This window comes from Suncus etruscus, chromosome 2 (genome assembly GCF_024139225.1).
Source record: "Suncus etruscus isolate mSunEtr1 chromosome 2, mSunEtr1.pri.cur, whole genome shotgun sequence".
NCBI lineage: Eukaryota > Metazoa > Chordata > Mammalia > Eulipotyphla > Soricidae > Suncus > Suncus etruscus.
Window position 1 is genome coordinate 33,670,141 of NC_064849.1, and position 26,128 is coordinate 33,696,268.

The 26,128-nt window shown below is 47.1% G+C and overlaps 1 protein-coding gene across 2 annotated transcripts in view; it reads left to right on the forward strand.

The window, feature by feature from the left end:
- TNS1 (tensin 1) overlaps window positions 1-26,128 on the forward strand; it is a 200,195-nt gene that overhangs the window by 93,898 nt on the left and 80,169 nt on the right. For both annotated transcript variants that reach the window (XM_049768018.1, XM_049768016.1), the window contains exons 5-12: window positions 6,827-6,876; window positions 8,549-8,720; window positions 10,867-10,917; window positions 12,043-12,165; window positions 12,700-12,764; window positions 19,273-19,356; window positions 24,059-24,171; window positions 25,966-26,026. In XM_049768018.1, the coding sequence (XP_049623975.1) occupies window positions 8,553-8,720; window positions 10,867-10,917; window positions 12,043-12,165; window positions 12,700-12,764; window positions 19,273-19,356; window positions 24,059-24,171; window positions 25,966-26,026 (665 nt within the window). In that variant the 5' untranslated portion in view covers window positions 6,827-6,876; window positions 8,549-8,552. The remainder of the gene's footprint in view (window positions 1-6,826; window positions 6,877-8,548; window positions 8,721-10,866; window positions 10,918-12,042; window positions 12,166-12,699; window positions 12,765-19,272; window positions 19,357-24,058; window positions 24,172-25,965; window positions 26,027-26,128) is intronic.

A 26,128-nucleotide genomic window follows, 5' to 3' on the forward strand; every position in this document is an offset into this window, starting at 1 on the left:
AAATCGCTCCTGGCAGGCTTGGGGGAACCATATGGGATGCTGGGGATTGAACTTGGGTCCATCCTGGGTCAGCTGCGTGTAAGGCAAACACCCTACCACTGTGCTATCGCTCAGCCTGCATTTAGTTTTTTTGTTTGTTTGGTTTTGGTTTTTGGGTTACACCCGGCAGCACTCAGGGGTTACTCCTGGCTCTATGCTCAGAAATTGCCCCTGGCAGGCACAGGGGACCATATGGAATGCCGGGATTTGAACCACCATCCTTCTACATGAAAAGCAAATGCCTTACCTCCATGCTATCTCTTCGGCCCAGTTTTATTTTTTTAAACAGTTCTGGAGATGTAACCTAGGACCTCATTTGCATACCCTTTATCACTAATGCACATCACTGGTCCCTATTGATTATTGTAGTATTATAGCTTTTGTGAGGGTGTGGGGAGGTTTGGACCACATGCAGATATGTTCAGTGCTTATTCCTGCCTCTGAGCTCAGGGATCACTCCCGGCATGCTTGGGAACAATATGGAGTGTCAGAAATTGAACCTGGGTTGGTGTATGTAAGGCAAGAACTCTCTCCATTATACTATCATTCCAGCCCCAGTATATATATTTGTGTGGGAGAGGATCTACTTCCAGCAGTGCTCAGGGATTTCTCCTGGCTCTTTGCTTGGGGTCATTTCCAGTTGATGGTCAGGAACTTGCGACACTGAGAATTGAACCAAGGCCTCCCAGATAGAACTCATGTAGCCTGGACTGGAGAGATAGCACAATTGGTAAATCTACTACTTGCACGTAGTAGATCCCGGTTCTCTCCTGACACCTCATCTGGTCTCTGGAACTCTTCCAAGAGTGACCCCTGAGCACAGAATCAGGAATAAGCCCTGGCTATCTGTCCCAAGTAAAGAAGCTTGCACTATTTTTTTTTTTTTTTTTTGGTTTTTTGGGCCACATCTATTTGATGCTCAGGGGTTACCCTGGCTAAGCGCTCAGAAATCACCCCTGGCTTGGGGGGACCATATGGGACGCTGGGGGATCGAACCGCAGTCCTTCCTTGGCTAGCGCTTACAAGGCAGACACCTTACCTCTAGCGCCACCTCGCCAGCCCCATTGCACTAATTTTTTGAATGACTTCTCCAGCTCCATGCATTTCTTTTTTTTTTTTTTTTGCTATTATATCAGACTTAGGGCTGGAGTCTGGGCTGAGTTTTTTCTTTTTAATCCCTGATTTCCCTGAGGTAAATGCTATGGCTTCATTTTATTTATTTATTTATTTATTTATTTATTTATTTATTTATGTTTTGGGTCACACCCGCTGATGGCACTCAGGTTATTTCTGGCTCTGCACTCAGAATCACCCTGGCAGGCTTGGGGGACCTTGTGGTGTGCCGAAAATTGAACCCGGGTCAGTCCGGCCACGTGCAAGCCAAACGCCCTACCACTGTGCTATCTTTCTGGCTCCATGGCTTCGTTTTATAGAAAATAGAGGCCCCGAGTGACTCGTGATTCCAAGTATACCTCTCTCCATTCCTCTAGAATGACTGCTTGGATCTGGTGCAGGGCTGGAACCCTAGTTCTTAGCCTTGCACCACAGTGGAGTGTGTGAACCAAACCCTGTAGCCCATGATTCGGGTACACTTCTCAGGTAGTAGTCCTCCCATCCATTCCCCATCTGCCCAACACACCAGATAACACCGTGAGGTGAATCCCAGCCCAGCAGAGAAAACTCAGGCAATTGTTACAAAAGCTACGTTGGGCAATTCATGGGGACCATACCGTGGCGGTGGGACAGGGGTGAAGTGAGGGTCTAACTCAGGGCCTCACACATGCCAAACATGTGTGCTAGCCCTTGAGCCACTGTCCTGGAGCAGCAGAGAATCTTTCTGGGTAATGCCGCTGTTTTAAGGAAGTGACTAGTGGTTTCTGGGGAGCAGGCTTTGCCACAGTACAACAAACCTGCATTTCTGTGTATCGGGCAGCTGAGGGTGGAGTCTTGTCCGCCTCAGGGTAAGAGGACCAGATGCATTTTGGTATCACAGGCAAGTGAACTAAGCAAGGCAGCAAGCATGTTCTGGAATGGGAAGCCTCCTACCAAGGAGACAGAACATCTTGAGTCTTTCAGGACCCCCCTGACACCTGTCCAAGGCGCTGTCCTTAAGTTAGTGCCCCCCTGTGGGCCACTCATGGGTGAGCAGGCGGTTTACCAGTCTGAGGCTGCCAGCCTCAGCTGCTTTTCTTTCTGACTTAGGCATCCAGGGCAGAGTGAGGAGGGTGGGGGAAATTGGGGTGTGGGGGGGAGCTGTGTGCTCTGTCGCACTTTGTTTTGGAAAAATCCAAGCTGGTGGGCAGGAAGGAGAGAGGAAGGGGTGTGGCTGGCTGACTGCTGGTGGTGGTGGTTTGTGTGTGTGTGTGTGTGTTTGGAGGGGGTTCAGTGTGATGGGGATGGCCACAGCCCCACCACAGTCCGAGGAATGGGGCTGGGCCTTAAGCTGATTGGTCCTCAGCTGTTGGACCTGCTCTGAATTTTCTTACTGACCCTCCTCCCATCCCAAGCCTGTGCCCTGGGGAACTGGGCTCAGGAAATGCTTTCCTTTTGGTCTTGAGTCTCTTGGGTTGGGTCCCTGAACCTCAAAGGCAGGCTGGTTCCTCTAGCAGGGTCCCCACCCTCTGGAAGAGGAAGGTGACTAAAGAGCAGCACGCTCAAGAGAGGACAAGGCCCTGAGGAGGGTTGTCGGGGGTGCTGCAGCAGGAAGGGTGAGGGTTAGGTACCAGGAGGAACTTCCCCAGAGGCAAGAGGCAGGGAAAGCAGGCAGTGGAATTTCCCCTGTCTTCACTGCTGAGGAGAGGCTGTGTAGTTGTAATAGGGGTGCCCAAGGGGAGCTTCTGGATACAGAGTCATTTTATTTGTTTGTTTGTTTAGTTTTGGTTTGGGGCTACACCTGGCAGTGCATAGGGGTTCCTCCTGGCTCTGTACTCAGGAATTACTCCTGATGGAGCTCATGAGACCATATGGGAGGCCTGGGATCAAGCCTGGGCTAATTTTAAGGCAAGTGCCTTATCCACTGTACTATTGCTTAGGCCCCCCAAAGTCCTTTTAGAGACTTAGTTCTGTGCAGGATGGTCACAGAGAGTGGATAGAAGGCTGTTAGAACCCTGAGAGGTTAAGGATGAGACTATAGGTGGGTGCAGTGCAGCGGGGGTACCTGGTGGACTTGGGTTCCATCCTTGGCACAGCAAAATAGTGATAAAAAAGAATGGATTAGAGACACAGAGAGGCCGAGCAATTCTATTTATTTTTTTATTTTTTGTTGTTGTATTTTGGGTCACAGCCCACAGCACTCGGGTACTTTCTGGTTCTGTGCTCAGAAATCGCTCCATGAAAGACCAAATGTGATGCCGGGATTCGAACCACCATCGGTCCTGAATCAGCTGTGTGCAAGGCAAACACCCTACCACTATACTATCTCTTCAGCCCCATATTTTTCTTTTAGTTTGGGGGCTGCTGCTACTCAGTGAGTGGAGTTTGCAATGCTGGATATTGAACCGGCAGCACCGGAGCACCAGCCTGTAAAGGATTCAGCCCAGCTCTTTGCACTCTCTCCCTGGCACTGAGACTGTTCTATTTCTTTTTTTTTTTAATAAGATAAAATTCTCCTTGGGTGTGATAGTACAGTGGGTAGACCTCTTGCTTTGCATGCAATTAACTCAGGTTCAATTTCTTATGGTCTCCTGAGCACCATTAGGAGTGATTCCTGAGTGCAGAGCCAGGAGTATATCCTGAGCTCCCACAGTGTGTGGGTCCCTTCCCCCCCCACCCCCCAAATTCTCTGTGGCCATCTTTTGTGGCTTCCTGCTGATTTCCCAGAGGCCTTTTTGTGCACAGAGCAGGTAAATTCAGAGAAATTTTTTGGGTTCTACATTCTCTCCATCTTAAGTGGGGCTGAATGCGTGTCTGGTTTTTCTAGATTATTTCTGGGACCAGCACCCTCAAATCCTTAGGTCTTGGGGCCTGGGACACTCATCTTGCTAAAAGGGAAACAACACACAGTGGCCTCACTTCTCCTGAGCTCCTCTCTGCCCTCTGTACTTAGAGCATCTCAAACATTGGGCATGAACCCTCCTGCATGTAGAGACCCCTCTGCTGTGTTTACCCCCTTGGTAGCCCCTTAGGGGAGTGCATCCTCCATGCTCTGGTGCGTCTTCTGTGAGCATTAGCTTTCTGCCATGGGTGTCACATGCTCCAAAACTGTAGAAAAACAGGAAACATCATCAGTTAGAGGGTGGCCAGTGATTCATCAGGGGCTGACCACCCATATGTCTGCCCCTGTCCCCCATTGGTGGGGTCACTGTCCGAATTCACTTCCTCCCTCTACCCCCCTGCCTGTCCCTGTTTGGCCCAGGGGGAACAGAACAGGCTGGGACTTTGTTCTGTCACCTCTAGAGGTGACTTGGCCAGACTTAGCTAAGTTTTTATTTATCTTCCCTGGCAGTTTTGGGGTGGGGAGGCTGAGGAATGTGAAGTGTTTTCATGTTGGGGGTGTATGTAGGGAAGTGGAAGCCAATGTTCCTGACCTGTGCATCCTGATCATCCCACGCCCTGCGGCAGCTCCAGACTCCTCTGGGCCCCCAGTTTCCATACCAAGCCCATCTCTGTACCCTGATGCCCATTACCCTGAGTCCTGGGACTGGGACCCAAAGGGTCCTGTCCACCCCTGGTCTGTGACTTCCATGTTGGAAACAGCTGAGGTCAAGTCCTTAGAAAGTGCTGGGGATGAGCGGCAGATATAGCCCCAGGGGCTATTTATAACTAAGTGGGGTGGCCCCAGGCCTGGAGCGGGGGCAGAAGCTGGGGGCCTTCAGCCACTCCTCATCAGAGAGCTGGAACTGGAGATAGATGAGGTGCTGGCCGGGAGTTTGGGAACTGCCTGGCTTGGGGCTGTGAACCAACAATCCCCTCCATGGCCACTCCGTACTACCCTCCCTTCACCCCACCATCCCCAATGCCTGACTCATGCAGACCCAAGACCTTGGGGCCAAGAAAGCGAAGGACCAAGGGGGAGAGAACATTGCCTGTAACTGCAGCTCAACTTAGCTGCTGGGAGCTGGGAGGGAGCCCAGCCACAGGGACTCCTGTGGACTTAGGGTTCAGCTTTGCTGGTACTCAGTGATATGTGGAATCTTCTCAGTGGGACTGCAGATCCAGAGAGGGGAGGATCTTCTTCTTGGTCATCCTTGTCAGCCCCATGTGAGGCTGGCGTCTGCCAGCCACCCGCACTGCAGGGTGAGTCCGCAAGTCTTGGTCTCTCCTCTCCTTGGCAGTTGATTGTCGTCCCATTAGTCTCTCTCCCGAGAGGTTGCCCTAGCTTGGTGCTGGAGGGTCCCTCCAGTTTCTGGAAGGCACAGGGAGGGCTCAGCCAGTCCTGGGAATCTATTTTTTGGGGGAGGGGATGGGAGTTGGGGTACATCCTGTGGTGCCCAAGGAGTGGCATTTGGCTCTGTGCTCAGGAGTGACCTCTAGTGGTGCTCAGGGGTCCATATATGGTGCCTGGGATTGAACTCAGGTTGATGCAGTAAAGGGCCTACAGGCAAGTGCCTTAACCCATAGAAACTCCTATTCTTTGGTCTCAGTCCTGGGAATCTAGTAGTTGGGGTTTTGATTTATCCTTATGTGTGGTGGCTAAAATGTTGGGGGTGTCGCTGGTAATGAAGGTGAGGTGGAGTTTTCACCTTCTGTAGAGGTGAGTAGTTGTATCTCCAATTTTTCCTTTATGGTGCCCAGAAGCCATTCCCTGGTCTGTGATTGGGTTACTCTCAGCAGAATAGAGGGATCTTATGGGGGATCGAACTGGACCTGCCTTAACTTTTGCACTATGTCTCTACCCCACCCTTAATTGTTTTCTAAAATAAATGTAATGAATGAATCTAGGAGGCTTCCAAAGCTGTATTGGGGGCTACTTCTCATCATTTTTAGTTGACCTGACTGCATGGTTCAATGCCAGGGGCGGTTAAGGGGTGGTGCTCCGGAGAGCTGTGTGGGGCTAGGGATGGAACCTGGGCCTTATGCATGCCAGGGATGCACTGTGGCCCAGCCAGATGTATTAAGGATGTTTGCTCTGCCACAGAAGCCTCAAGGATGATCCTTCCATTTGTTTCTTCGTTCTTCCAGTTGTTGTCCCATGAGGACTGTCAGCAGAGCTCTGAGGATTGATCACCAAGCTTCAGACTCTAGGCTCTCGTCTCTAACCCCGACCTGCTGTTTTGGAGGAGTTAGACACCCCCATGCCCCAACTCTACCTAATTCTGTCCCCCTAACTAGGAAAGTTGTGTGGGTGCACTGGCAGCAGACAGGGCGGGGCCCTCTCTAGTCAATCTCGGTGGGTGCTGCGCCCCCTGCTGGCCCCTCTCTTCTTCACACTTTGGGTCAATGACTGGATAATGGGGGGGGGGGGGGTAAGGCTTTTGGAGGTGGGGGAAATCCAGGTGCTTGCCTTTCCTTCTTTCATGCTTTGCCCTGCATTTTCTTCGGTGGGGTCACTCATGCCAGTGCAGAGTCAAGTTCAAAGGGGTTTCTGTGTGTTCAGTGTGGGCTGCAGTGGCCTTTCTCAGCATTTGGGGTCCCTTCCTGGTCCCGGGAACGGATGCATCTGTGGGGTGCTGGCAAGACTCCCATGGAACTGCCTTGCTTGTTTTGGGCTTTGGTAGCTGTATGGTGCTATGTGAGGGTGTCCAGACTGGATTGTTGGCACAGAATCTGTATTTGCCCACAGCCTGGCATCCTGAAGGACAGCTTCCTGCCTGCCTCCTCCCTAATGCTGCTCTCCTCTTTTTCCCAGGGCTCCACAAAGATCACCCCAAGTGTCCAGCCTCATCCTCAGCCCACCAGGTAGGTCCCCAGCCTGGTTGTGAGTTGGGGTATTAGTGATGGGTCCCTGGGTGTTTGTATCTGATAGTCATGCCTTTGGGGCTCTGAAAACGGAGTCACCTTGATGTGAGGGTGGGTCTCTGATATAAAAGCCACAGCCAGGTGAAGTGGGGCAGGGAAGGTGTCAATGGGTACCACTTACAAATGAGCCTTTGTGAGTTCAAGATTTAAGCTAGACTTTTGAGTGCAACTTCTCAGTCACTGTCATGATCTTTTGTCTCATGCTTTCAGGAGCCCTGCAAGGTAAATATTTGGTTTTCATTGATGGAGGGAGAAACCAAGTCTCAGGGCTGGATAGGTAGTGCAGTGGGTAGGGCAAAATGGCTAACTAGGTTTTGATCCCCAGGACCACATATGGAGCACTGTCTTGAGCACTGTTGGGTGTGACCCAAAGCAAAAAACAAAAACAAAGATAAACCGAGTCACAGGGAGAGGAGCTTAGAAGTTTTTCCCTCCCTCTTTTTAACTTTCAAGTTTTATTCATAGCAAAGATAAAAATCAATCTTCAGGGGGCTGGGTGATGATAGTACTCGGATAGGGCACTTGCCTTGCATATGCTGATCTGGGTTCTATCCCTGGCATCCCATATGGTCCTCTGAGAAGTGCCAGAAATGATTTCTGAGGGTAGATCCAGGAGTAACCCTGAGCATCGCTGAGTGTGACTCCGAAACCAATCTTTACAAAAATGCCATCTTCATTTAAGATAATGCTTTATAATCAAGTTCGTGTATAAAATAATTTCCTAAATGTTAATTACTTTATGAAAGGATGTTACTTGATTGTTGAGGACTAAAAATTATGTCAGTGTCTCCCCATAATTTAAAGGATAAAACATATACTATCAATTACCAAGCCTCTCTTAATATGACCCTATTACTACCCGTTATAGCCCTCAATACTCTCCAATTAATTAGAGTCTCTCCTGTGATATACTATTGCAATTTTAAGCATGTGTTTTCAAATTCCTAAGAAGTCTGTCCTTTATCTTATACACTGATCTAGATAAGACATGCCCATTCCCTACACATCACCCTCGCTAAAGAACTTCATCTACTCTGCTTCCATCATTCTTACAGCTGGGAATATCCCTCTAACCTCAAGCAAATGACTAAAAGGGGCTGAAGAGCTGTTCAATGGGTAGGACACTTGAATTGCACATGGCCCACCCAGGTTCCATCTGGAATCCAGTATGATCTCCTCCTGAGCACCTCAAGGAGTGATCCCTGAGCACAGAGCCTAGAGTAAAAACTGAGCTCGGTGTGGCTCTAAATCAAATAAAAACAAAACAGTAATAAAAGGGATACAAAGTAGGGAAGCTGGGAAGCAGCACTTTCCATTTCTCCCCCAAAGCCCCCTTTTATCCTGGAAATGTCAGAAAAACCTGCAAACTAAGTGCCAGTGTGGAGCTCAGATGAAAGGAGGTGGGGAGAGGGGACACACCAGTGACAGGCTGTGTTATATCTGACCAACCCTCTGACCCTGCCAGAGTCATCATCTTGCTTCCCAGAAAATGAAGTGAAAGCAGAGCAGCACCATGAATGGGGTTTTGGAGGTGGGAGGTGTAGCGATGTCACTTTTCCTTTGAGGGTGTGGATTCTGATGAGGAACCACCTTCTGCTGCCTGTCTTCCCAGAAACATGAGTGTGAGCCAGACCCCCGAGGACAGCTGTGAGCTGGACCTGGTGTACATCACCGAGAGGATCATCGCTGTCTCCTTCCCCAGCACCACCACTGAGGAGAACTTCCAGAGCAACCTCCGTGAGGTGGCGCAGATGCTTAAGTCCAAACATGGCGGCAACTACCTGGTGAGAATTGGCCTGTTCCCATAACATGCCCTGCCACCTCCTCACTGCTGGCGTCTACTCACCTCCCCTTCTCTCCACCTGCTCTTGGCCTCGATACTTGTCTTTATCCCATCTGTATTTGAAGGTGCACATGTGTGGGATGCACATGCAAGCATATGATGGTATATCAATACATGCATCGGTGCGCTCACATCTGTATGTGTGAGTGTGCATATTGGTGTACGAATATGTATGCTCATACATGTTGGAATGGTGCACATGAATATAGTGATTTAGGCACATGAACATTTGTACATTGGGGTGTACATTCATGTGCATGCCCATACTGGTGTATGTATGTGTGCATTGAGGTGCGCACATGCCTATACATATATACTGAGGTGAGTGCCTATGTATGTTGGGCTATGTGTACATACACCGGCGCATGTCTATATAATATACATTTTGGGGACATGAGCACATATATGGGCATGTGTCTATATACACACATAGAGTGCGCACTCACATGTATGTCATGCTATGTGAAAACATACAGAGTATTATGCATCGATGTTCATGGTGGGTGTCTTGCATGCACATGCATGCTGAAGTTTGCACACATATACTGGCATTTATCTACATTCACATGTGTGTTAGGGGTGTGGTGTTTGTGCATATTGTACTCACATGTGCATTTGACCGTGTGTTGTGTAACCCTGTGTACAATATAGCATCAGGGTGTGCGAGTGTGTGCACATGCTTATATTTGTGTGTGCAGCTGAATGTTGCAGTATGCCTGCTGTGTTTGTGCCTACGAGAGTGTGTGTACATATGCCTGTGGGTGTTGTGCATTATGTAATTGTGCATTTAGGTACATGCATGTATGTACATTTGCTTGTGGAGTCTGTACGTGTGTGTGTGTGTGTGTGTGTGTGTACAAATTCCTGGTGGATGTGGAGTTTTATGGTGCCAACCCATCAGTCATGTGGAACTTGGTTAACAGCCTGGTTTTACTCCATTTCACTTATTGATCTGTATTGTTGGGGGTCAAAACCAGTTCTTCTGCATGCAAGGCTTGCAGTGCCCTCTGCCACTGAGCCACATTCCCCAGTCGAAGAGCCCAGTTTTAACCTCAGAGTCCAGGGTTAGAGTGCAGCCTCTGCTCTTCCTCTCTGATCTTGGCCATTTGACCTCTACACCTCAGGTTCCCCTTCTTTACAGTGGTTCTCAGCAGACTCCTGCTATGATGGCTGATGAATCAGTTAAACCATGTTAGATGTGTTCATTTTATTTGATTTTCTTGGTTGGGGCCATACTCAACAGTGCTCAGGGCTGATTCCTGGCTCTGTGCTCAAGAATCACTCCTGGCAAACTTAGGGGTACTTTTCTGGTGCCAGAGATATTACTAGGGTCAACCTCATGCAAGCAAGCCCCTTAATTCTTGGACTGTCTCCCCAGTCCCTTAGATGATAGAGGTAAAGACCAAGCCTGGTCTGGCAGGTGGAGGACAGTTGATTTGTAGGTACAGTAACTTAATAAAGCCTGTTTCTGTGCTGGGTTCAAGAGTGGAATCCGAACCCTCTGAGTTGTTCTCTGCTTGCTGAAGCCCAGAATCTGGGACTCTGCATACAGCCACCCGCCCTGCCCCCTTTTCATACCTTCCCAACACCATATCCTGATCATAGGGAACCCAGGCACAGCTGATTGGGGAGTGACAGTGACTAGGGACTTTCCTGGGATGTGGTGAGGCAGTCATTCCTCTGGCTGGCAGAGGGGTGGCAGGCTGGGAGAGGACCCAAAAGGATGGTTTGTAGCTGCGGGGGTGGTGGGGTGGGGAGAGGGCAGGGAGAAAATCTATCTAAGAGCAGCTGCTGCTTCATGGGCTAAGGGTCTCAACCCACATGGGAATGGAAAACAAAGATAATCTCTATTTGTGCAGGGTGTTGCCCTTCTTGGGGGGTATTAAACCCTAAGACAGCTCCCTTCTACTTCTCATCTTCAGTTCTAGAACTTTCCCCAGGTTCAAGTAAGTGCTGACTGCTTTCTGTTTTGCTCTGGGATACTCTAGCATCAGGGTGGATTCTGAAGGGACTCCGTGTGCTGATGTGAGGGATGGTCTATGATTGTGGGGAACAGCTTCCTCACAGTCTCTCCCCTCTTCTCCTAGCTGTTCAACCTCTCTGAGCGGAGAGCTGACATCACGAAGCTGCATGCCAAGGTGAGCTTAAAGCCTGTGGGGTGGGGCCTGGAGAGTGGGGGTCCTTGTCCCCTTAATAGCCCACATTTTATGCTTGGGGGAAAGTGCTGGAGCAATTTGAAATGTCAACTAACACATCTTCAGTGCCATAATTCCAGAGTACAGATCCAGGGGTCAGCCTGAGCCCTGCCAAGTGTAGTTCCCAAGCACCCCCTGTTAAAAAATGTCTCCGGGGCCTTCTCTTTAGACAATGGACAGACAGTGCAGTCGTGGATTGGGGAATACTCCCAAGACACCTTGTGGATGCCTGAAACCACAGCTAGTTTTGAGCTGTGCATATTTTTTCTGTGCATGTAAACCTATGATGGAAATTTGATGTATGGATGAGACAGATGTGAAAACTAGCAACAACTAGCAATAAACTAGAAAATGACAGTCATGTCATGTACACAAGTACACATATGCTGAGACACCAGGGGGAAAAATGTTTCTAATTTTAAATTTCTGAGTTTATGGGGCCGGAGTGATATCACAGCAGTAGACCGTTTGCCTTGCATGCAGCCGACCTAGGACGGACCCAAGTTCAATTCCTGGCATCCCATATAATTCCCTGAGCCTGCCAGGAGCAACTTCTGAGCATAGATAGATCCATGAGTAACCCCCGAGTGCTGCTGGAAGTAGCCAAAAACCCAAAAATAAAGTAAAATAAAGTTCTGAGTTTAGAAACACTTCCAGGTGCCAGAGGCCAAGTTTCAGCTCTGCCTTGATCTCTGGCTCAAGCTGGTCCAAAAAAAATCAACAATCAGTAGGTCTGGGGCCTGAAAGAGCAAGAATGCTAGGAATGAGGCAGGAATGGGCTCTTTGTTGGCCTTTTGTGGTCTGAGCCAGATAACAGGAGTATTTGGGGGAGGAGGAGAGCTTGGGGATATGTTGGGGAATCTCAGAGCAGGGTGGGCAGGACTTTGGGATCTTGGGCTCTGGGCTTCACTTTACACACGTAGATGGAAATGGAGGCTGCAAGTGGCTCTAGATCTCAGCTGTACCTCTGTTTCAGCCAGACCATTAGTGAGGTCCCCTGTGGCTGCCCCCTTCCCAGGCTCTCCAGTGCTCCCACTATCCACCCACTCACACATGGCTTGGCCGTAGGTGCTGGAGTTTGGCTGGCCTGACCTTCACACCCCAGCCCTGGAGAAGATCTGTAGCGTCTGCAAGGCTGTGGACACGTGGCTCAATGCAGACCCCCACAATGTCGTCGTCCTGCACAACAAGGTCAGAGAGGGTTTGCGGGGCAAGCCTGCACAGGTGTGAGACAGTGAATTGCACACAACAGAGTGTGTCCCTGTAGAGTGTGCATACGAACATATGATGTGTAACTACACATGTGCACACACGTCATGGTGAAATGTGCTTACTTACATGTAATAATGCATGCGCACATGTGTGAGGCATGCCACATACCTGTGTGCAGTTGTGGACACATGGGGTGTGTATATGTTTGTGCATGTGTATGTGTGAGCTCAGCCTGCCAGTGTCTTGGCTGAGTGAATGAACATGCCTTCCTATATTTTATATGTGACATGTGTGTGTGGTGCTGTGTCTTTTGCTTTCTGGGTTACAGTAGATTCTGTCCTGGCCAGGACTCCCAGGAAGTGGGGCACCAGCTTGTGGTGCTTTCAGATGTAATCACTGACCAGCTATGCTGCTCTTCCTGAGATTCAGCCCTGGTCCCCTCCCCCTTTCTTGACGACTTTTTGGGAAGGGCCAGCTTTAGAAATGATGGCTGTGTGCTCTTGGCTCTTTCAGGGAAGCCGAGGCAGAATAGGCGTTGTCATTGCGGCCTACATGCACTACAGCAATATTTCAGCCAGGTAAGAGCACTGTGACATCTCTGTTCAGGGATCCTTCCTACTGGAGCTCAGGGGAATTCTATGGTGTGGTGGGGATCAAACCCAGATTGGCTGTTTTCAAGGCAAGTGCTTTGCTTGCTTGTATTATTGCTCTGGCCTCTGGAAGGTCATTTTACTTTTTTTTTTTTTTTTAATTTTTTTTTTTATTTAAACACCTTGATTACATACATGATTGTGTTTGGGTTTCAGTCATAAAAGGAACACCACCCATCACCAGTGCAACATTCCCATCACCCAAGTCCCAAATCTCCCTCCTCCCCCCCCAACCCCCGCCTGTACCCTAAACAGGCTCTACATTTCCCTCATACATTCTCAATATTAGGACAGTTCAAAATGTAGTTATTTCTCTAACTAAACTCATCACTCTTTGTGGTGAGCTTCCTGAGGTGAGCTGGAACTTCCAGCTCTTTTCTCTTTTGTGTCTGAAAATTATTATTACAAGGGTGTCTTTCATTTTTCTTAAAACCCATAGATGAGTGAGACCATTCTGCGTTTTTCTCTCTCTCTCTGACTTATTTCACTCAGCATAATAGATTCCATGTACATCCATGTATAGGAAAATTTCATGACTTCATCTCTCCTGACAGCTGCATAATATTCCATTGTGTATATGTACCACAGTTTCTTTAGCCATTCGTCTGTTGAAGGGCATCTTGGTTGTTTCCAGAGTCTTGCTATGGTAAATAGAGCTGCAATGAATATAGGTGTAAGGAAGGGGTTTTTGTATTGTATTTTTGTGTTCCTAGGGTATATTCCTAGGAGTGGTATAGCTGGATCGTATGGGAGCTCGATTTCCAGTTTTTGGAGGAATCTCCATATCGCTTTCCATAAAGGTTGAACTAGACAGCATTCCCACCAGCAGTGGATAAGAGTTCCTTTCTCTCCACATCCCCGCCAACACTGTTTATTCTCATTCTTTGTGATGTGTGCCATTCTCTGGGGTGTGAGGTGGTATCTCATCGTTGTTTTGATTTGCACCTCCCTGATGATTAGTGATGTGGAACATTTTTTCATGTGTCTTTTGGCCATGCGTATTTCTTCTTTGTCAAAGTGTCTGTTCATTTCTTCTCCCCATTTTTTGATGGGGTTAGATGTTTTTTTCTTGTAAAGTTCTGTCAGTGCCTTGTATATTTTGGAGATTAGCCCCTTATCTGATGGGTATTGGGTGAATAGTTTCTCCCACTCAGTGGGTGGCTCTTGTATCCTGGGCACTATTTCCTTTGAGGTGCAGAAGCTTCTCAGCTTAATATATTCCCATCTGTTAATCTCTGCTTTCACTTGCTTGGAGAGTGCAGTTTCCTCCTTGAAGATGCCTGTAATGTCCTGGAGTGTTTTGCCTATGTGCTGTTCTATATATCTTATGGTTTTGGGGCTGATATCGAGGTCTTTAATCCATTTGGATTTTACCTTTGTACATGATGTTAGCTGGGGGTCTAAGTTTAATTTTTTGCAAGTGGCTATCCAATTGTGCCAACACCACTTGTTGAAGAGGCTTTCCCTGCTCCATTTAGGATTTCCTGCTCCTTTATCAAAAATTAGATGGTTGTATCTCTGGGGAACATTTTCTGAGTATTCAAGCCTATTCCACTGATCTGAGGACCTATCCTTATTCCAATACCATGCTGTTTTGATAATTGTTGCTTTGTAGTACAGTTTAAAGTTGGGAAAAGTAATTCCTCCCATATTCTTTTTCCCAATGATTGCTTTAGCTATTCGAGGGTGTTTATTGTTCCAAATGAATTTCAAAAGTGTCTGATCCACTTCTTTGAAGAATGTCATGGGTATCTTTAGAGGGATGGCATTAAATCTGTATAATGCCTTGGGGAGTATTGACATTTTGATGATGTTAATCCTGCCAATCCATGAGCAGGGTATGTGTTTCCATTTCCGTGTGTCCTCTCTTATTTCTTGGAGCAGAGTTTTATAGTTTTCTTTGTATAGGTCCTTCACATATTTAGTCAAGTTGATTCCAAGATATTTGAGTTTGTGTGGTACTATTGTGAATGGGGTTGTTTTCTTAATGTCCATTTCATCCTTATTACTATTGGTATATAGAAAGGCCATTGATTTTTGTGTGTTAATTTTGTAGCCTGCCACCTTGCAATATGAGTCTATTGTTTCTAGAAGCTTTTTGATAGAGTCTTTAGGGTTTTCTAAGTAGAGTATCATGTCATCTGCAAACAGTGAGAGCTTGACTTCTTCCTTTCCTATCTGGATTCCCTTGATATCCTTTTCTTGCCTAATCGCTATAGCAAGTACTTCCAGTGCTATGTTGAATAGGAGTGGTGAGAGAGGACAGCCTTGTCTTGTGCCAGAATTTAGAGGGAAGGCTTTCAGTTTTTCTCCATTGAGGATAATATTTGCCACTGGCTTGTGGTAGATGGCCTTCACTATATTGAGAAAGGTTCCCTCCATTCCCATCTTGCTGAGAGTTTTGATCAAGAATGGGTGTTGGACCTTATCAAATGCTTTCTCTGCATCTATTGATATGATCATGTGGTTTTTATTTTTCTTGTTATTGATGTTGTGTATTATGTTGATAGATTTACGGATGTTAAACCAGCCTTGCATTCCTGGGATGAAACCTACTTGATCGTAGTGGATGATCTTCTTAACGAGGCATTGAATCCTATTTGCCAGGATTTTGTTGAGGATCTTTGCATCTGCATTCATCAGTGATATTGGTCTGTAATTTTCTTTTTTGGTAGCGTCTCTGTCTGGTTTAGGTATCAAGGTGATGTTGGCTTCATAAAAGCTATTTGGAAGTGTTTCTGTTTGTTCAATTTCATGAAAGAGTCTTGCCAAGATTGGCAGTAGTTCCTCTTGGAAAGTTTGATAGAATTCATTAGTGAATCCATCTGGACCTGGGCTTTTGTTTTTCGGCAGACATTTGATTACTGTTTTAATTTCATCAATGGTGATGGGGGTGTTTAGATATGCTACATCCTCTTCCTTCAACCGTGGAAGATTATAAGAGTCCAAGAATTTATCCATTTCTTCCAGGTTCTCATTTTTAGTGGCGTAGAGTTTTTCAAAGTAGTTTCTGATTACCCTTTGAATCTCTGTCATATCAGTAGTGATCTCTCCTTTTTCATTCCTGATACGAGTTATCAAGTTTCTCTCTCTCTCTTTCTTTGTTAGGTTTGCCAGTGGTCTATCAATCTTGTTTATTTTTTCAAAGAACCAACTTCTGCTTTCGTTGATCTTTCGGATTGTTTTTTGAGTTTCCACTTCGTTGATTTCTGCTCTCAGCTTTGTTATTTCCTTCTGTCTTCCTATTCTTGGGTCCTTTTGTTGAGCATTTTCTAGTTCTATTAGCTGTGTCATTAAGCTACTCAGGTAAACTCCTTCTTCCTTCCTGATGTGTGCTTGCAAAGCTATAAATTTTCCTCTCAGTACTGCTTTTGCTGTGTCCCATAAGTTCTGATAGTTTGTGTCTTTATTGTCATTTGTTTCCAGGAACCTTTTTATTTCCTCCTTGATTTCATCTCGGACCCACTGGTTATTGAGCATGAGGCTGTTTAACTTCCAGGTGTTAAAGTGTTTCTTCTGAGTCCCTTTGGAGTTCACAAATAATTTCAGAGCCTTGTGGTCAGCGAAGGTAGTCTGCAAAATTTCTATCCTCTTGATCTTATGGAGGTATGTTTTATGTGCCAGCATGTAGTCTATCCTGGAGAATGTCCCATGTACATTGGAGAAGAATGTGTATCCAGGTTTCTGGGGATGGAGTGTCCTATATATATCCACTAGGCCTCTTTCTTCCATTTCTCTCCTCAGGTCTAGTATATTCTTGTTGGGTTTCAGTCTGGTTGACCTGTCCAGTGTTGACAAAGCCGTGTTAAGGTCCCCCACAATTATTGTGTTGTTATTGATATTATTTTTCAGATTTGTCAACAGTTGTATTAAATATTTTGCTGGCCCCTCATTCGGTGCATATATGTTTAGGAGAGTGAATTCTTCCTGCTCTACGTACCCCTTGATTAATATAAAATGTCCGTCTTTGTCCCTTACAACCTTCCTGAGTATAAAGTTTGCATTATCTGATATTAGTATGGCCACTCCAGCTTTTTTATGGGTGTTGTTTGCTTGGATAACTTTTCTCCAGCCTTTTATTTTGAGTCTATGTTTGTTCTGACTATTCAGGTGCGTTTCTTGTAGGCAGCAGAAGGTTGGATTGAGTTTTTTGATCCATTTAGCCACTCTGTGTCTCTTAACTGGTGCATTTAGTCCATTGACGTTGAGAGAAAGAATTGTCCTGGGATTTAACGCCATCTTTATTTCAAAATTTGGTGTGTCTTTTGGGTAGTCTTGTCTTAGATTAGGTCTTTCAGTTTTTCTCTTAAGACTGGTTTTGTGTCTGTGAAGTTTCTGAGCTGTTTTTTGTCTGTGAAACCATGTATTCTTCCATCAAACCGGAAAGTGAGTTTTGCTGGGTATAGTATTCTGGGTGAAGCATTCATTTCATTCAGTCTTGTCACAATATCCCACCACTGCTTTCTGGCATTGAGCGTTTCTGGTGACAGGTCTGCTGTAAATCTCAGGGAAGCTTGCTTGAACATGATTTCCCCTTTTGATCTTGCTGTTTTCAGAATTCTGTCTCTATCTGTGGGATTTGTCATTGTGACTAGGATGTGTCTTGGGGTGGTTTTTCTGGGGTCTCTTTTGGTTGGTACTCTTCGGGCATGCAGGATTTGATCACATATATTCTTTAGCTCTGGAAGTTTCTCTTTAATGATGTTCTTGACCATTGATTCTTCCTGGAAATTTTCTTCCTGGGTCTCTGGGACTCCAATGATTCTTAAGTTGTTTCTGTTGATCTTATCATAGACTTCTATTTTCGTCTGTTCCCATTCTTTGACTAATTTTTCCATTGTCTGCTCATTTGCTTTAAGTTTTTTGTCCAATCTCTCCTGCTGTATGGAATTGTTATGTATCTCATCTTCCACAGCACCAAGTCTATTCTCAGCTTCTGATACCCTGTCCCAGAGCTTATCCATTTTGTCATTCACTTCGTTTACTGACTTTTTCAGTCCTGTTAGTTGACATGTTATTTCAGTTTGGAGTTTTGTCATTTCTGCCTTCATATTTTCTTGGTTCTTATTAGTGTTCTGTTCAACTCGATCCATGGTTTCTTGGAGTCTGTTGAGCACCTTCCATATTGCTAGTCTAAAGTCCTTATCTGAGAGGTTGATTAGTTGTTCAGTCATTATCTGGTCCTCAGAATTGTCATCTTCATTCTCTATGTCTGATGCTGGCCTGCGTTGTTTCCCCATTGTCACACTTGTATTGTGGGTTTTTCTACGTGTTGTAGTGGTATTCATTGTCTATATGATGTAGGCAGCACACTCCTCTGGCTCCTCCCTTTCTGGATGGGCTGACTTGCCTCTATGGGAGGGGAGTCCTCCGTGGATGAAGCCTCACACTGGGTCAAATCTTAGGCCCGAGCATGCAACAGAGAAGACAGTCCAGAGAGAAATGTTTGCTTCTGTGATATAGCGCCGTTCTTAGTGTGATTTTTCCTTCTTGTTGCAATGGAGTTCTTTCCTTAGAAAGAGTGCACGGCCGCGTAGCGAAGCGGAGCGGCCGTGCTCCTCTGAGCCTCTTTTTGCCCCACTCGCAAGAGTTTCACGCAAGAGGACAGTAGACAGACATAGACAGGTCACACTCACAGTCTTTCACAGCTGAGCCCCACTGGGCCGGTGTACTTTTGCGGATTTTCCCCGCCTGGTGTCACACACAGGGAGCCAGCTTTTGCAAAGGTTAGCCGGTTTTTATGCTCTGAAGTCCCTCCCTGAAAATGGCGTCTGGGCGAGCGAGGTTTCTGGAGGCTCTTTTTGCCCCACTCGCAAGAGTTTCACGCAAGAGGACAGTAGACAGACATAGACAGGTCACACTCACAGTCTTTCACAGCTGAGCCCCACTGGGCCGGTGTACTTTCGCCGTCATTTTACTTTTTAACTTCAATTTTTTTTATTGAATCATTGTGAGATAGTTAAAAAAATGGTTGATGGTTGAGTTTCAGTCATGTAATGTCCATCACCATCCCTTTATCATGCATATTTTCCACTACCAATGTCCCCAGGATCCTCCTGCACCCCACCTCCATGGTAGATACTGCTCTCTCTCTCTCTCTCTCTCTCTCTCTCTCTCTCTCTCTCTCTCTCTCTCTCTCTCTCTCTTCCAGTAGACACTGTGATTTATGATACTATTACTGAAACTGCATCATGCAAATAAATCACTTTAAGGAGACCTCGGTCTTGCTGAGAGGAGGGTGAGATTATCATCCTTTAGGAAAGGAAAGGAGAAGCCAGAACAGAATGCCTCAATCCTTGGCACCCTGCACATGCTGAGAAATGAGGCTGCAGTGTAGGTCTCTGGCATAGTACTGGGTTCCACAGCCAACATTGGAGGGACATGCAAAGCTGCAGGTGGGTGGGGGTTGGCTTCTCTCACCCCATTTCTCCCACAGTGCTGACCAGGCTCTGGACCGGTTTGCCATGAAGCGATTCTATGAGGATAAGATTGTACCCATCGGCCAGCCATCCCAGAGAAGGTGAGTGTTGGGACTAGGGCCCCAGTGCCTATGTGTTTGTTCTAGGTGGGAACTTGCTTTGGTGGACGGGGGGACTGTGAATCCAACATGTGTGATCAGCTGCTGGCCAGGAGCCATGTGAGTTTAGGGACTCAGGGGAATCTGGAGTGGGTGTGTGGGCAGGCACTGTGTGCTTGCCTTGCCTTTGTCTCTTGGGATGGGTCTCAGTCCTGCAGCAGAGTGGGTCAATGCCATTGTGTGCCTGTAGGGGGCACCGGTCACTGTAGTGGGCATAGTGCCTGCCTGTAGATGCTCCAGACTGATGTGTGTGTGTGTGTGTGTGTGTGTGTGTGTGTGTGTGTGTGTGTGATTCATTCCTTCCTTCAGCACATTGTGTGTGTGTGTGTGTGTGTGATTCATTCCTTCCTTCAGCACATTTTAGCCACCGTACTTCATTCCAAGTATTGACACCTAATTATTATTATTATTAGTAGTATAATTATTATTGTTTTTTGGGTCACACTCAGCGATTTTCAGGGGTAACTCCTGGCTCTGCACTCAGAAGTCATGCCTGGCAGGCTCCGGAGACCATATGGGATGACAGGATTTGAACTGGGGTTTGTCCTGTGTTGGCCATGTGTATTATTTTTTTCTTGGTTTTGGGGCCACACTCAGCAGTGCTCAGGAATTACTCCTGGTGGTGCTGGGGGTACCATATTGGATGCTTGGAACTAACCTGGGTTGGTGGCATGCAAGGCAAATAAATGCTCTACCCTCTATGCTATCTCTCCAGCCATGTTGTCACCTAATTAAACAAGAAAAACATTTTTTTCTCTCACTTTTTTTTATTTGTTTGTTTTTAGGCCATACTCAATGGGGCTCAGGGATTACTCCTGGCTTTGTGCTCAGGAATCACTCCTGGCAGGCTCATGGGGACCACATGGGATGCCAGGGATCAAACCTGGGTCATCCTCTTGCAAGGCAAATGCCTTACCCACTTTGCTAGTATTCTGGTTCCCCTACATCTGCTTTAAAAAGTCTTTGTTTTGGAACATCCTGCAGTGCTCAGGGAATGGAGGGCTCACTCTTGGGGCACATGTTTTGATGGGGACGAATCCAGGTCTCCTGCATACAAAACAAACTCCTTAGCTCTTATGGAGCTGATTTTCTGTTGCAAAAGATGGATCTTCAGCGTGTAACTGTGTAGATGATACCATATCTGGGAGACCTGAGTGCTAAGGAAAGAATGAGGCCCTGAGTGGCGAGTGGTGCTGTTTTGATAAAGGTGGTCAGGGAAGACTTTTTGGAAGAGATGAATTGGAGCCCTAAACGGACAATGGTGAGCAACCACATGACAAGCTAGTTAGGAGTCTCCTTTGTACAGAGGAAAAGCCTATCCCTCTTGGGATGGAACCTGACCTGCCAGGACCTGCAGGGAACATGGCAGAGCTAGATTATACCCAAAACCAATATACAGAGGGCCTAACAGTGTTTCTTGGCCATGCAAGGACCATCCTATGAATTGAATTGTCTTTTGGTTCTGCACTGCAGGGAAATACTGTTTAGGGATATTTGATCTGCAGGACAGCACAGGTGTTTCCAATTGGGATAGGGGAGGCAGTGCTGAGTGGGGAAATCCTGCACAGGGCTGGAAATCTAGCTGCAGAGCGGGATGGTTGCCTGCCACCCCTGTTCCTAGTGTGTTAGCTTGGCCACCTGTGTTACAGAATGGAATCTCCTGAGACTTTGGAGTCTCTCAAAAGCACAATTCATCTCCAGATCTTGCTGTTTTCTTGCTGGGGATCTCCCAACTCATACCCCATCTTGCCATGCTAGAAGTGGGCTGTCATGTTGAGTGCTGTTTCTGCCATTGTGGAAAGAGACCCAAGCAGATGAGAATGGGTCTTTGGTGCCTTAAAAAGTGGCACCCATCCACTAGTAGCCAGTCTTTGGGCCTGGCTACAGAAATGCTAGGTCTTGGCTGGAGAGATGATAGAACAATGACTTAGGTGCTTTGCAAACAGCTGACTCCATTTTGACCTCGGCACTTTATAAGGTCTCCAGCACTGCTAGGGGTCACTCCTGAGCACAGCACCAGAAATATCCCTGGGTTCCCCACCCACAATTCTTCCTTCCTTCCTTCCTTCCTTCCTTCCTTCCTTCCTTCCTTCCTTCCTTCCTTCCTTCCTTCCTTCCTTCCTTCCTTCCTTCCTTCCTTCCTTCCTTCCTTCCTTCCTCCCTTCCTCCCTCCCTCCCTCCTTCCCTTTCTCTTCCCTCCCATCCCTCCCTCTTCCCTCCCATCCCTTCCTTCCTCCCTCCCTCCCTTCCTTCCTTCCTTCCTTCCTTCCTTCCTTCCTTCCTTCCTTCCTTCCTTCCTTCCTTCCTTCCTTCCTTCCTTCCTTCCTTCCTTCCTCCCTCTTCCCTCCCATCCCTTCCTTCCTCCCTCCCTCCCTTCCTTCCTTCCTTCCTTCCTTCCTTCCTTCCTTCCTTCCTTCCTTCCTTCCTTCCTTCCTTCCTTCCTTCCTTCCTCCCTCCCTCCCTCCCTCCCTCCCTCCCTTCCTCCCTCCCTTCCTTCCTTCTTTCCTCCCTTCTTCCCTCCCTCCCTCCCTCCCTCCCTCCCTCCCTCCCTCCCTCCCTCCCTCCCTCCCTTCCTTCCTTTATGGGCCACACCCAGCAGCTCTCAGGATCTACTTTGGCAAGCTCAGGGGACCAAATGGGCCCCTAAGGATCAAACTCAGATCATCCACCTGCAAGGCAAATGCCCTACTTGCTGTGCTATCTCTTCTGCCTCAAAACTGGGTTTTTATGTGTAGAAAAAAGTCGGGCTTTGGGGACCAGAATGATAGCACATCCAGGAGCAAGCCTTAAACATCCCAGATGTGGCCCCAAAATAAAATAACAAAAAGAAAAATTTGGCTCTATAGACATAGCAGCTGTGGGCATTCTCTGCAGGGAACGAATCTCAGGAAAGAACTCTAGTTCTGTGCCAACTTCTCAGACCCTGGTTTGCCATATATAGTCGGTGACCTTGTTTCCAGGCTGTTCTGGGACCTTGAAGGATAAGGTATACAAATAAAGGAGTTTGATTTTACGATGACACCATGTGATTTAGAGAGAAAGCAGAAAAATAGGGGGATCAGTGTCATTGCTCAGGAAGGGGTTATTTAGGGAGTCTCCCTTGCTGTGTGTGTGTGTGTGTGTGTGTGTGTGTGTGTGTGTATGTGTATTTACATGATCTGTCTGCCTTGCTACTCTTTCACATTTGCTTCTGGGTGGATCATTTCTTTAAGTGAATTATTATTTTTTTTTGAGGGGGGCTATACCCAATGGTGCTCAGGGGTTACTCCTGGTTTTTGCACTCAAGGATTACTTTTAGGGACCAAATCCGGGTCAGTTACTTCCAGGCAAACACTGCTATCTCTCTGTGTATTCAACTTTCCACTCTTCAGCTCCCGGGATGGGTAATTCTGTTGGTGTCCAAATGTAAAAGTGTAACTGCTGAGCTTACAAGGCACTTGTCTCCCATATCCGCTCTCTGGGCAGTGCCACTGGCAGGGAATGGGGCAGTGGGTGGAGCAGAAGGCGGAAAGAGAGGGAAGCTCAATTTTGGCTGCAGCTCCCAGCCCTTCATTCATTGTTACCCTAACCCCAAGCCCATTGTCCCCAGCACAGACACATCCTGTTGGCATGATCCAGAACGCTGATAGGAACCACCATTCTGGGTTTCCAGTTTGAGTGTGGGGGTGTGGAGGCAGGAACCTGAATAAGAGTGGGTTCTGCCCATCAGATTATCTTGCTTGAGCTGTTTAAGGTGGCTCCACCCTGGCCCAGGGACAGAGGCCCACGGGTCTGGAGGTGGGCCAAGGCTCCCAGAAACAGGAGAAGACCATTGTTATGACAGAGTGGGTGCTGGCTCCACCCACTTTCAAGAGCCCTGTTGGCTCTGATAATCTCAGGATGTATGCTGATTGGTTCAGTGGACCCCGACTTGGCATCCAGTGGTCAATCAGAGAGGAGGAAGTGGTAACAGTTGGACATCAAGAGGACTGACTTGGCAGTAGTGCTAGAGTTCAGAATCCTTTTCTCTCTGCGTTTATCTCAGCCTTGGGCATTCTAGCCGTGTCTCTGAGGCTATGTATCCAACTTTCCACTCTTAGAGAGCTGGAGATAGATTATGGAGACTGTTGAGCCTAGAGATAGTTGTTGGAAGTTTCTTCCAACATCAATTGAAACAGTTTGTGCTTTTCGGTGTGATCAAAACAAAAAAGAAAAAAAAAAGCGAAGGTTTATAGGATTAAACTTTTTTAGATGTGGGTTGGTGGGCCTTTGGGACAGAATGGGGGATGTGGGAATAGGGTACATTTGGTTTCATACTACATCACAGCCCTTATATGGATGTTAGACCTGCGTGGTGCAGAAGAGAGACACCAAACCGATATCTGTCAGGGATGCAGGGATGTGCTGAATTAGGTCCACACTGAGATTTCTGAGATGGCAGAGAAACAGGAATAAAAATGCTCAAGTTGACCACCAGGGTGTGCCAGAGAAACCAAAATGGGAAGCTTTGTATCTGTTTTGCCTTTTTTGCTCTGGGAGGACACAGAATGGGCAAGAATGAAATTTGACCAGAGGCCCAGATGCCAGGGGACCTAAGGAATGAGGGTGGCTCTGCTCCAGTCTCGCCTGCTGTGCTGCAGCTGTACCCTCCCCTCTTCTGCTCCAGGTACGTGCATTACTTCAGCGGTTTGCTCTCTGGCTCCATCAAAATGAACAACAAGCCCTTGTTCCTGCACCACGTGATCATGCACGGCATCCCCAACTTTGAATCCAAAGGAGGTACCTTTCCGACCCTCTGGCTTCTCTCCTCTGGCCTTCGTCCATCTCTTCTTTCTCTCTCTTTGCCCTCTCCTGCCCTCATTCCTTCTCATTATTTTGTCATGATTGTGATTTTTTTTAATTTAATATCTTTATTTAAACACCTTGATTACAAATATGATTGTGGTTGGGTTTCAGTCATGTAAAGAACACCTCCCTTCACCAGTGCAACATTCCCACCCCCAATGTCCCAAATCTCCCTCCACCCCACCCCACCTGCACCTGTGCTCTAGACAGGCTTTCCAGTTCCCTCATTCATTCTCATTATTGTGATGTCTTAGGTCATCCTGTCCACTCAGTTGTGCACCAGAGCTCACACACTTGCTGTGGCTCTTGAGAGCTCAATGGCTACACCTCTCGACTCAGACTCAGTCATGTGGGTGGTGCTGGGGGGGTCAAACTCAGAGCTTTGTGCCTATGAGGGAGGTGCTTTACCACTGAGCACGGGAGAAGCCCCCGTCTTCTCCTTTTATGTAGTAGCTCGACGATTGGAGGTATGAGGGTTCATCTTTGGTTTTTGCATGACTCTCCAAATGTACTGCTGGGCGTGCACTCAGTGGACCTCTCAGCACCAAGCACTACTATGTGTGGCAACAAGGACAAACAGGTGGTCAGTTATGGGCTAGCTCCTAGGTGCTAGGCTTGGGGTCTTCATTGTATCACTTCCTATTTCTTTTTTTTGGGGGGGGGGTTGGGTCACACCTGGCAGCACTCAGGGATTACTCCTTGCTCTGCATTCAGACATCACTCCTGGCAGGCTCGGGAGACAATATCTGATGCTGGGAATCAAACTGGGGTCCGCTGGGGTTGGCCACATGCAAGGCAAATACACTACCACTGTGCCATTGCTCCAGCCATTACGTCCTCTTTCTTTCTTTCTTTCTTTCTTTCTTTCTTTCTTTCTTTCTTTCTTTCTTTCTTTCTTTCTTTCTTTCTTTCTTTCTTTCTTTCTTTCTTTCTTTCTTTCTTTCTTTCTTTCTTTCTTTCTTTCTTTCTTTCTTTCTCTTCTTCTTTCTTTCTCTTTCTTTCTTTCTTTCTTTCTTTCTTTCTTTCTTTCTTTCTTTCTTTCTTTCTTTCTTTCTTTCTTTCTTTCTTTCTTTCTTTCTTTCTTTCTTTCTTTCTTTCTTTCTTTCTTCTTTCTTTCTTTCTTTCCTTCCTTCCTTCCTTCCTTCCTTCCTTCCTTCCTTCCTTCCTTCCTTCCTTCCTTCCTTCCTTCCTTCCTTCCTTCCTTCCTTCCTTCCTTCCTTCCTTCCTTCCTTCCTTCCTTCCTTCCTTCCTTCCTTCCTTCCTTCCTTCCTTCCTTCCTTCCTTCCTTCCTTCCTTCCTTCCTTTCTTTCTTTCGCCACACCCGGCAGTGCTCAGGGGTTACTCCTGGCTGCCTGCTCAGAAATAGCTCCTGGCAGGCACGGGGGACCATATGGGAAACCGGGATTTAAACCAACCACCTTTGGTCCTGGATCGGCTGCTTGCAAGGCAAACGCTGCTGTGCTATCTCTCCGGGCCCACGTCCTATTTCTTAACAAGGTGAATTAAAACCTGGCTCACTGTGTAGATGTTGTTAGCTATTCAGGGCCATTCAAAAGAAAAGTTGGCAATATGTCCTCTTCTGCTTTCGATTTCTGCCTGTCTCTTTTCCTCCTTCCTTCTTTCCTTTCTCTTCCCTCCCATTTGTCTCTCCTTCCTCCACTCTTTCTCCCACCTCTTTCCCTCTGCATCTATTTTTGCCGTTTTAGCCAACACTCCCTTTTCTTCCAGGGTGCCGGCCCTTTCTGCGCATCTACCAGGCCATGCAACCTGTATACACATCTGGCATCTAGTAGGTACCCTGTGGGGACACAAGGCCTGGAGGTGTGGGGCAGGTGCAGGGATGGATGCCAAGAGAACTGCTCTTCTGGTGGGTGACTAAGGGCAGAAGTGT